Source organism: Cydia fagiglandana, chromosome 19 (assembly GCF_963556715.1).
Source record: "Cydia fagiglandana chromosome 19, ilCydFagi1.1, whole genome shotgun sequence".
Classification (NCBI taxonomy): Eukaryota; Metazoa; Arthropoda; class Insecta; order Lepidoptera; family Tortricidae; genus Cydia; species Cydia fagiglandana.
The window spans coordinates 4071575-4083954 of record NC_085950.1 but is presented as its reverse complement, the minus strand read 5'-3'; the positions used below and the strand labels follow the sequence as shown (position 1 = coordinate 4083954).

General features: G+C 37.5%; 2 protein-coding genes across 2 annotated transcripts; one reads left to right on the top strand and one right to left on the bottom strand.

The window, feature by feature from the left end:
- Positions 1-4956: 4956 nt before the first annotated feature.
- Positions 4957-11976, bottom strand: LOC134674186 (S-adenosylmethionine mitochondrial carrier protein homolog). The gene is made up of 7 exons (XM_063532244.1): positions 11841-11976; positions 11430-11550; positions 10994-11139; positions 7942-8040; positions 7164-7319; positions 6466-6587; positions 4957-5110 (listed from the first exon to the last, which is right to left on the bottom strand). The coding sequence occupies exons 1-7, from the start codon at positions 11895-11897 to the stop codon at positions 4957-4959; spliced, it is 855 nt and encodes a 284-aa protein (XP_063388314.1). The 5' UTR covers positions 11898-11976.
- LOC134674148 (transcription termination factor 5, mitochondrial-like) lies at positions 8244-9821 on the top strand. Its single transcript, XM_063532204.1, has one exon. The coding sequence runs from the start codon at positions 8305-8307 to the stop codon at positions 9817-9819; it is 1515 nt and encodes a 504-aa protein (XP_063388274.1). The 5' UTR covers positions 8244-8304; the 3' UTR covers positions 9820-9821.
- Positions 11977-12380: the final 404 nt, after the last annotated feature.

The following is a 12380-nucleotide window of genomic DNA, read 5'->3' as shown; positions in this document are numbered from 1 at the left end:
TCGCGTAGCACCGCATTAGTATTGGGGCGCCGCTAATAATGACGTAAGCGCCAACCTAAGGTGCCTTTCGGGTTGGACTGTAGCAAAGGGGGGGCTGGGACTTAGAATTTTTTTTGACAAAGTGGTGTCATTATGACACTATTTTTAAATGATTGTAATGTGTAGATCACGTCAAAATAAGCATCTTTTACTGAAAAAACTTTTATCTAAAATAAAAAATGGCTGAGTTAGACGCCTCCAAAGATTGATGTTTTTAAAGGGAGCTGGGACTTAGAAAATTTTCATCGCGAGTGAAAGATTGATGTTTTTAAAGGGAGCTGGGACTTAGAAAATTTTCATCGCGAGTGGTGTCATTATGACATATATTTTAAATGATTGTAACTTATAGAACACGTCAAAATAAGCTACTTTTACTTGAAAAACTTTTTTCTAAAACTTTATTAAGAACTGTTTTAAAACCCCTGTATTTTTCATTTTCTCAAAAAAAATTCCAAGTCCCAGAAACGGCCCCCCTTTGATACTGTCCGCTATTTTCAATTTTAGAAAAAAGTTTTTCAAGTAAAAGTAGCCTATTTTAACGTGTTCTATACGTTACAATCATTTAAAATATATGTCATAATGACACCACTCGCGATGAAAATTTTCTAAGTCCCAGCTCCCTTTAAAAACATCAATCTTTGGAGGCGTCTAACTCAGCCATTTTTTATTTTAGAGAAAAGTTTTTCAGTAAAAGATGCTTATTTTGACGTGATCTACACATTACAATCATTTAAAAATAGTATCATAATGATTAATGACACCACTTAATCAGAAAAAAAATCTAAGTCCCAGCCCTCCCTTTGCTACAGTCCAACCAAAGTTAACATTGACAATGTTGCTTAGTCAAATTTAAAACCATTCAAAATGTTCATCTTATTTTGGAAATAAAGATGATCAAAAACTTGCATTCTATAAAAGTAATTGTAATTCAAAAAAGTAATTAAATTACAAATTTTAATTACAAAATGTAATTAATAATTTAATTACTAATTACATTTTGCAATTGTAATTAGTAATTAAAATTTTAATTACTTTCTACATGTAATGGAAATTATTTGTTGGAATTACATTTTGTAATTGCAATTGTTAATTAGTAATTCAATTACTTTTTGCCCAACACTGCAGTGTGGGGGGCCCCAAGCCTCGTACTGCCTAGGGGCCCCGACATGCTTAATCCGGCCCTGCTTACAGATGTAGTGCATAATTATTTTCCATCGTGATTTCACGGAAACATACGAACGTGTCTTCTATTTCAGTCATTCTCGGTTCAAAAATCAGACTAGTAGTGTGAAAAATACTAACGTTTCCGAGAAAGTACGATAGAAAACATTTATTCACCACATTGTATCACATTTCAATTTTAGAAATTGGATACAGATGTATTAACAATTAATTTAACTGTTTGTCTGTTTCATTTATCAAAGTAATGACGAATTATAACATTTTCCAACATAATGACTAGATATGATTATTTTATCCGATACAGAAATATTTTAATATTTTCTGAAGGTTCCGTCACACAGGCGCGTTTAGGTACCAGGCGGGACGTGAGCGTCTTATATGAAAAAACCGGGCAAGTGCGAGTCGGACTCGCGCACGAAGGGTTCCGTACCATAATGCAAAAAAAAAAACGGTCACCCATCCAAGTACTGACCACTCCCGACGTTGCTTAACTTTGGTCAAAAATCACGTATGTTGTATGGGAGCTCCATTTAAATCTTTATTTTATTCTGTTTTTAGTACTTGTTGTTATAGCGGCAACAGAAATACATCTGTGAAAATTTCAACTGTCTAGCTATCACGGTTCGTGAGATACAGCCTGGTGACAGACGGACGGACGGACGGACAGCGAAGTCTTAGTAATAGGGTCCCGTTTTACCCTTTGGGTACGGAACCCTAAAAAGCGACGCGCCCCGCCCGGATAAAGCGCCTGTGTGACGGAACCTTAAGCGTACATTACTTATAGCTAAACAATGTGAATTCAGGGGCGTATTTTATAAAACTACATATTACAATGTTCTCAAAAAATATTCACTTGTAGCTTTATAAAATAGACTGTATATTGCCGAGCCGAACGGAGACGAGAATGCCCGACCGGAGGAGTGTCCCACTGACTTCGTTAACTGCCCATATATTCGTTGACCAGCAGCTTGCTGACTTGTTATGGCTCCTCTACACGATGGGCCAACGCCGACCACTCCAAGGGATGCAGCCATGCGGTAGAATGAGATAGCAATATCACTTGCTCCCTCTAACGCATAAATGCGTGTAGAGGAGCCATTAGACGTTTAAAGTAAAAGTTAAATGAAAATGCCCTTATAGCCTCGTAAGTCCTGTGTTTTTTCGACGGCAGTAGTCATATCTGCCGGCTGTACTATACCAAGTACAAACCAAGAATAGTGCTTCAGACCGAAACAAAAAGATGTAGATTTTAGACATTTTTTGAAGTGAGGTTTTATTTTCAGTATTTTTTATGGTATGTTTATTATGTACAGCACCTTTTTATGAAGGAAATTATTGAAAATATTTTGTACATGTGTGAGTACATTAGGTTTTTACGCAGTATAATAAAAAAGTTAAAGGATTTATTTAATATTAAAATTAAATCATATGTTTTCTCTAAACATCATTAAAGTAAAATTTTTACTTTATTACAACATAACTAATCTTCTTCTTATAAAAAGGTGAATTAAAAAACCTCTTTTCATTATTTTAATACTATACTACATCCAGGGAGATTGGATTTGGGTGTTCACAACCTAGACTAGATCTCCAGACCTATACCTTGCACTTTTCCCACGTCTCACCCTTGTGTTGTGTGCTTCTACCACAGCTACGCCCACCTCATTGACCACGAGCACTTTGAAATCGATGACTAGATACACGTCCGCGTACTGCAACTTCTATTTCTCCATCTTCATATTCCGAAAACGAAGAAAAGTCCCTATTTGATACTTGGTCGGGTTCAGATATAAACATATCTTCATTATCCGAGTCCTTGAAGTCATAGTTATTGAAAAGTTGTAATATTTGCTTTTCATCAAACGCTAGAATAAGAAAAAAAAATACTTGTAAGTTAGACCGAACGCACTACCGTAAGTACAAATTATTTTGACCAATCACGAACCCCCTTAAATATACAGGTTTCTTTGAAATATTGTTTATTTTACAATATTTATTATTTAAATATACTAATACATTACAAATACAAATACAAATACAAATGCGTTTATTTCATTACTTTTTACATAAGTTCTTAGGTATAGTGTACATTCGTATGACAACAGAAAAAACAAGTGATTACTTGAATATAAACCGATTATCTTACCTCGTGCTGACCAGCGACCTGACTATGTGGCCATCTTGCGAAAAAATGACACTGACACTGACAGTTGACTTTACCTATCTAACATGGCGAAATTGACCATAGAATACAGAATGAGAATGTCCGTGTCAGTGTTGCCGTTGTAAAAAAACTACCCGGTAAATGGGAAATGAAAAATTTGTACTTGAGTAAGTACATTAGGCAGTTACGCCATCTATGTGGTTAAAATGTCAGGTCTGAAGTGCTACCCTTAATTTGTACTTGTACAAGTACGCGGGGACTTACGAGGATAGGATCTGTCCTGTCTGTACTAGTCCTATTATACCGGGTGTGGCCTGTAATATGAGCAAAAAATTTAACTGTAGGCTGTACTCCTCATACTGACCAACATTAGTTCAGCAACTTTTAAAAATAACTTGTGGTTTGATTTTTAATACACTTTAAAATTTATTGTAAGACGCAATGTATTGCAAATTTTGTTATGTTTACAGCGTGACAAGCAACGTCAATCACAAGTTATATGGCATGGCGATGGTGTCCATTGAAGATAATATTTGTTTTCTATGAAAAATAGGAAGTCTAAATACTTCATAATTTTTGAAAGTTGTTGAACAAAAGTGTCACCGTTTGAGGAGTGCAATCCATGTTTTAATTATTTGCTCCTGTTACAGGCCACACCCGGTATATTCTGTGCCCCTGCCTTATATACTGCGGAGGACGAGCCTGAAGAGACAAATACCAAAATAACACGCGTTCTAGGCCATTTTTAGGGTTCCGTACCTCAAAAGGAAAAAACGGAACCCTTATAGGATCACTCGTGCGTCTGTCTGTCTGTCTGTCTCTCCGTCTGTCACAGCCTATTTTCTCCGAAACTACTGGACCAATTAAGTTGAAATTTGGTACACATATGTAAGTTTGTGACCCAAAGACGGACATGTAACGTAAACAAATGAATTTTAAACATGGCGGCCACTTTTGGGGGGTAAATGAGAAAATCAAAAAATAAAGTTTTTAAAACTATATCGTGTTACATATCAAATGAAAGAGCTCAATGTGAGAATCTCAAACATATTTTTTTTATAATTTTAGAATAACAGTTTAGAAGTAATTCAAGAAAATAGGCAAAAAATGACCATTCCCCCCCTTTATTTCCGAAACTACTGGGTCTAAAATTTTGAAAAAATACATAAACTAGGTCTTTACCTATAGATGACAGGAAAACCTATTAAAAATATGTAATCAAGCGTGAGTCGGACCAATTACTTAGTTTTTGATCCGACCCCTACGGGTTTTTTAAAGGCAATTCACTCGCGTTTCACATTATATAAAAAAATATATTGTTAAAAATTTAGTAATGTACGGAACCCTTGGAACGCGAGTCCGACTCGCACTTGGCCGGTTTCACTTAACTGTGCATCTTTAACGACCGGTTAGCAAGTTAGGTCCCGTGCCGTGCTTGGTCCGTTCAAAAACACTTTCGGCTCGAATATGGAGTAAAACTACCGTATATTGTGGCAGAGGGGTAGAGCTACTATGCTTAGTCTGGAGGATGTCTTGTCTGTGGTACTAGTACTATATATTCCGTGCCTTCGTTAACTGCCGATGTAGTTGTTGACGATCAGCTTGCTGTAGTCGTAGACGCCGAAGAACACGAACCCGCCCGCCATGAAGGCGGTGAGCCGCGGCGTCACGCCGGCGAATAGGCCTCTAACGCCTGCCTCCGAGTATATACTCCGCAGTACCGGCCTGAAACAAATACATTAATACTTAAGACACAGAATAAATAATAATACTAGGTACAGAAGACTCACTCTCTAACAAAACGCGTCTGTCACGATCAGCACAGATATGGCCGCTATAGTTCGTTTTTTTTAGCATTAGAAAGAACTTGCAAGAAGGTAAGCGATCTTGACACGTCTTTTAATTGAAAAACGCTTTATAAAAATATAAAACTATTACTTATGAAAGCAGAAGAATATAAATGATCGTATTAGATTCATAATTGTTACATATTTGCCGTGACTTATTTTTAAAATGTGTTTTTCAATTAAAAGACACATCAAGATTGTTTACCTAATTTCTAATGCTAAAAAAAACGAAGTATAGGTGGCGACAGCGGCACGCGCGGCTTATGACAAACCCCAAAATTGGGGCCGAACAGATGTATTTTTAGCTACCTGTAGCAAAGTGAGGAAATCGCGGAGTGAGCCACGCCTGCTTAAGACGAAACAGGAGCTCAGATTTAAATATTTTAGGTAAATATACCCGTCTCGCCGCAAGCGGCTCATAAAACTAGTGCGATCATCATCATCATCATCTCCTAGCCGTTTTAGGCTACAACGACCGCTATGCTACAGCTGAGAGCGTCGCTGGTGCTCTCTCAGGTGGTCTCTATAGTTCGTTTTTTAGGGTTCCGTACCCAAAGGGTAAAACGGGACCCTATTACTAAGACTTCGCTGTCCGTCCGTCTGTCTGTCACCAGGCTGTATCTCACGAACCGTGATAGCTAGACAGTTGAAATTTTCACAGATGATGTATTTCTGTTGCCGCTATAACAACAAATACTAAAAACAGAATAAAATAAAGATTTAAGTGGGGCTCCCATACAGGAAACGTGATTTTTGACCAAAGTTAAGCAACGTCGGGCGTGGTCAGTACTAGGATGGGTGACCGTTTTCTTTTCACATTTTTTTCCGATTTTTTTTTTGCTTTATGGTACGGAACCCTTCGTGCGCGAGTCCGACTCGCACTTGCCCGGTTTTTTTAGCATTAGAAAGAACTTGCAAGAAGGTAAGCGATCTCGACATGTCTTTTAATTGAAAAACGCTTTTTAAAATTCAAAAAATATTACTTATGAAAGCAGAAGAATATAAATGATCGTATTTAGATTCATAAATGTTACATATTTGCCGTAACTTATTTTTAAAATGTGTTTTTCAATTAAAAGACACTTCAAGATTGTTTACCTAATTTCTAATGCTAAAAAAAACGAACTATAGTGCGATGAGGACAAGGCGAAATAAATACAGTACCGGAACCGGGAATTCCCGGTTCTCGCCATACAAACTCAGTACCGGGAGCATTCCCTAATAATAACATACTTGATGCGCAGTTTCCGCGTGTGCGCATAGTCCTCAGCAAGCATGATGCGCGTCTTGGCCAGGTCGAGTGGCGTAGTGGCCGCGGCTGCTAGCCCGCCCGCTACGGACCCGCACACTGCACTCTGGAAATATATATACATACTTATATATTCTTTTAGGCCCTCTTGCACCATCCCACTAACCCGGGGCAGTGGCGGATTTGCCCTAAGGCACAGTAGGCCCGGGCCTAGGGCGGCAAGATAATTAAGGGCGGCAAGATAATTAAGGGCGGCAAATTGTGACAAAAAATTCGCTGATGGTAACAAGAAATAACTCGAAATGTAGTCAATATGATGGGTGCAGCGAAAGGGGCGGCTATAGGGCCTGGGGCCTAGGGCGGCAAAGACTGCAAATCCGCTACTGACCCGGGGTCAAAGCAGTTAAACCGTTAACCCAGTGTCAAATTGTACTGGTAACCGTTTTGACTTCATGTTTAACCGGTTAACCCCGAGTTAGTGGGGTGGTGCAAGTTGCGCTTAGAATTAGATGATTCGAAATATTCGAATGATACCACGCAACCTTCAAAGATGCGTGACACTCAAGAATACTCGTTATAATCGTTATATTTCCACCATTGTGTTGTCTCACTTGAGTCTTGAGGAACTCCCATAAGGGCAGCGATGCACGGACATCTGGCGGATGATACCAAAACTACTTACTTGAAAACTCGTAATATCCCCGCCGTTATGTTGTCGCACCTGCGTCTTGAGGAACTCCCATAAGGGCAGCTCTAGGAAGCTGAAGGGCAGGTCCCGAGCGACCGTCGAGAAGAACCCGCGGTACACTCCTCGCCGGAGGCCCTCTGTTTGGTAAGCCTGGAAATATAGAATACGTAATTACTTTTTTCTGGGGTAAAATTGATAACATAATAAAATAATATTTTCTCAATACTGTTAAGGCTTGGCCACACACAGAGCGCGACGCAGCGCCGCGTCCGCGCCGCGTGATGCCGACGCGAAGCCTGGTCAAACAGGGCGCGCGGCGCGGGGCGCGACAGAAGCGGGGCGTGATACCGGCGGGACGCAGTCTGTTTGACGTCGGTAACCTGTTAGCATGTGCCGCGGTCGCGCGGCGTGGACGCGGCGCGGACGCGGCGCTGCGTCGCGCTCTGTATGTGGCCAAGCCTTTAAAGCCGTAATGCACTATAGTAAGGTGGTCGCCGTACGTGCGTTAACGCGGCTATAAGTTGGAGCGAGAAAGAGATATTGTGACCGCACCAAGGTCACAGTTCGGTACGGTAGTCTGTTACGGCTTTTATGTCTAACATGCTAACATGCTAATATCACTAATACACACCACACTGTGTTGCATATCTTTTCTAAATATCTAAATATGTCAAACAAAAGTAATGGCAAAGAATTCTCAGAGCCTCTGTGTTAGCAAAATCATCGCCTACTATTACGATCGCATACGATTTGTTATAAAAAAAATAGATACCTTGACTAATATTCGAATGCTGCTCTTTTTCTCTATACCGACGTATGTCTGCTTGCGCTGTTTGGCAACCTCGGTCGGCACTCGGATTACACACGCTAACTAGAAAAAAAATTATCAATGTTAAAAAAAAAACAAAAAACATTACTTGCAGGACAAACATGCTGGAACGTATAGACCTAGCTTAACTGCTGTTGATGCTCTCTTCAGCGTTAAAAAAAGTACCTAGAATAATCTTACGTCCTCCGAACTATCTCACTGACATTGACACTTAACAGGTATTTAACCCAGTATAACCTAAAAACTACTGTTTTGTTGTATTTACTAGAATAAGTAATGTTGATATTATGAGATTATTTGAATTAAATGCTGATCCAAAAAATGTACAGACTGCGGCCTCCCCGTTGGAGGGCTTTTTGCCGTTGTATTTCTCTTTTAAATAGCGAGAGTTCGCACAAACTATGTAAATACTTTGATATCAGTCAAAGCAAAGCAGAATTTATAAGTTTAAAGCAACCCTACGTCAATAAATTAGACGAATCTACGTTGAAAGGTCTTATTGAAACAGTGAACGATTTAGGATTTACTAAAGACGTCATAATAAATGATCCTACTATGTTCAGTATAATGCCAATTACTTTGCGATTTCGGTACAAAGTTTTAGAAGAATGCGGGTTTCAAAATATAACACCAAAGCATTTATTAACATATTTAACGATAATAAAGCAGAAAACGATTGGATATTTAAAATGTTCCGGTGAACTACCAAATATAGATGTAGAGAAACGTCTGGCAAGTTTTATGACACAATGGCCAACATCTTTAAATAATTTAACATTCGGGGACAACCATGAGACAACACTATATAACTTAAGACTCAAAATTCTTCAACGGTATTTAGAATTGGTACTAGATTTGTCAGAAGATGAATTCCAGCGTGGTATAAAGACGTATCCTACAATTAAACATAGACCGCTACAAACTATAAATGAAACACTCAATTTACTACAATCAGTTGTTATGATACCGGTCAAGAAAATTAAAGCAAATCTATATCTTGTTCACGTTGATCCGGAGAACTTGAAGCGAATTATTTACAAGTTCCGGTTTATTGGCGGAATCGATATTAAAGAAGTTTTAAGACTACATCCGAAGCTAGCTACCAAGAAATATGATGTTATGGTAGAAATAAGGAACATTTTACAGGCATATGGAATAAGCGATGAGGCTCAGAGAAGATGTTTTGATATATACACGCTAAGTCCCGCTACGATAAGAGAAAGACTAGAAGAGGCTAAATCTATACCTGAATTTAAAGCCTTTTTGAACCATCCTAGATTCCTCAAAATGATACATTACAAAAACACAGCAATGAACAGACTTAAAAACTTGTATGACAATAGAAAACAATGCCTAAGTCTGAATGTGCTATCTGGGAGCTCCGCACATTATGAATCATTCCAAAATTCTCCGGGAGACAGACTCGGTAAAGGCAAAGATTTGGTATTCTGTATAACTGAGTCCCTCGGGAATGTTTACAGTCCAAATCAAATATGGAAAATGGTCAAGAAACATCCGTTTCGGTTTAATGTGCCCCTCATACAAGTAAAATTTGTATGTCAAGAGTTATCAAGGACATTTGACGCTCAAGATATATATGAGAACTGTCCAATATTATTATATCCTTGGAGTAAAATTGAAAATATGCTTAATAATTTTGAAGAGCAGAATTCTAGAGAATCATTGTACAATAAGGAGTTAATAGATATAACAAGAATAAGTAAATCGCAATTACTGAGTTTAGTTGTATATTTGTTAGAGAAAAAACACTATTTTACTGGGAATGGCGTGTGGGATGAAACTGTGAAAATAAAATGTTGAAATATGCTGATGTTTTTATTTACTTCTAACCGAGAAAACCCAAAATGTTAGTTTTTTTTGTGTCTTACTCTTTAATCTGCTAGATATGGGCTAATTTATAAGTCATCATTTGTAGATAACATTATTACTAAGGGGTCATCCATTAATTACGTCACACGAATTTCTAGGTTTTTTTACCCCTCCCCCCTCCTTGTTACACTTGGTCACATTTGGCAAACCCCTCCCCCCTAGTGTGACGTCACATTTTTTCTACGAAATCGCCAAATCGAATTAAGTAAGTACCTAAGTATTATTAATATTTTATCAAAATATTTTTGACGATATATATATTAGTAATTTTATAACCCAAAACTGCTTAGGAAAGAAAATTAAACGAATAAAAGCGATTATCGTTTTAAAAACTTGTTATTTAAATGTACAGCGAATACAATAATTTAAATAAATTTTCGGTTACTGATGAAGTTAAAGTGACGTCACAAAGTTTGTGTCTCCCCCCTCCCCCATGTCACAATATGTCACATTTTCTTGACCCCCTCCCTCCCCCTAAACGTGTGATGTAATTAATGGATGACCCCTAAGGGGGTTTTCAGAAGAAATATTCTGAAAACCTTTATTATGATTCTGAGTAGAAATAACCCAAAAGTTGATGGATTTTCGAAAAATGTAAATGGTACACTTTTAAGTGAAAATGCCCATAAATAAATAGTTTTGTAAATACCTCTAGATTACTTTTTGCTACACTATCGCATTGGATAACTGTTATGATAACTGTACCATTATTATCAATAAAAAAATTATTGACTTGTACAAAGATTAAATAAATAAATACCAATCCTAGGCAAGTTTTATAGGTTTAGCCATATTTATTCCATTTTCCATATGATTCCGAATATTCTGATAAACAGCAGAAAACAGTCAACTTTTATACAAATTTGTGCCTATATAAATTCTTAGGATTAGGTTGCCTAGCACAGCCGTCTTCACATTGGATGCAAATCCATACACCAGTCCTGTGTGCAAATGGCACATCTATGTGTATGGCAGGGTCTTGCTCACAATCTGCAGCAGTGTGCGGATCCCCGTGAATGTGATAACTGGCAAAGTAGGGCATTCAAACTGTAACTTTACTATCAGGTACATAAAACAAGGCAAGATTATAATAACTAAAACATACCACTTCGGCAACACAAGCCGCAGCGCTGTGGACCAGCGGAGCATACTTTGCGGCCACCAGGGGCTCGCCAAGCTTCTTCGTAGCCTCATATGACATGAAGAAAAGCGCTGTTGTTGGCATTGAAGTTGTTGCCACTGTTAGAAGCCCTGAAATAGAGGTTTTTTTTTTCAGTTTTAGCCCACGGCGGAGGTTTGAGATTATGCTTGAGAACTGCCAATATATTTGCATATAAATAGTAAGAACAATAGATTAATGAAAAACTAGGTATAAGGTTATTTTTTTAAACAAACTAAAAACAAGAAGTGCTATAGTGAATATGATAAACACAAAATATCATGACAAAACTGCTGTTTTAAATAGACAAACTATGCAGTCCATTTTACGCGCGTAGGTATTTTGTTTTTTCATAACAAAATAAAACAGCTAAAATTAATACCTTTGTACACCCCTCTGAATCCCCCAGCCTTGTGAAAGCCCTGTTCACTCTGCAGCCGTGTTTTTAGCGTGTCCAGGGGATACAGGGCCACGTCTACCGAGATCCCCGCTAACGCGCCCGCCTACATAAAATATTGAAAACTTTTCAGTACAATTTCATCACCTTCGTTTTGGTACATTTTAAAAGTAATCTTTTAAAAAATACAGGGATTTTTACTTATTTACATTTCATAGTTTCTCAGTATTTTTAATACCATAAATGTATAATTTAAAACAAATAAATCTTTTAAGAAGTCAAGAAACAGAATTGATGAAACTAGAATGCAGTGATTATATGCTCTTTGCTAGAATGTAGATTGTAGTTGCAGACGTTTATGTTTGAAGTAAAAGGAAAGTTTATATAAATACTCACAATTAATGGCGCTAAATATGTAGATTCCACAAATTCAGGTTTCTCCAAGGATTCCATTTATAAAGATTTTGTTTGACGCCACTGAAGTAAATACGACCGAAATCCTAACCTCACTACTTATCTCTTTTGAAGTTTTGACGTTTGAAAGAATTGAATTGAAAGAAAAAAGTAAAAAATATTTATGTAGTTCAATAAGATTCGGCTATCTTTATGATGTTTTATCAACGTAAATATTTCACAATCTTTCTTCAATATTATGAAATTTGAGATGTATACTTTGAAGAGTTTGAAACTTTTAAAAGAAAGTGAAATATAAAAATATTAACGGATGTAACTCTGTTGTCTCTGACACTTATGATGTTGCCAGAAATATTGAAGATATAGCTGGTCAAGCAAATATTGTCAGTAAAAAAAGGCGCGAAATTCAAATTTTCTATGAGACGATATCCCTTCGCACCTACATTTTTCAAATTTGCCGCCTTTTTCTACTGACAAGATCTGCTTGACCAGCTATAACTTTGAATAAAACTAGATAAAATA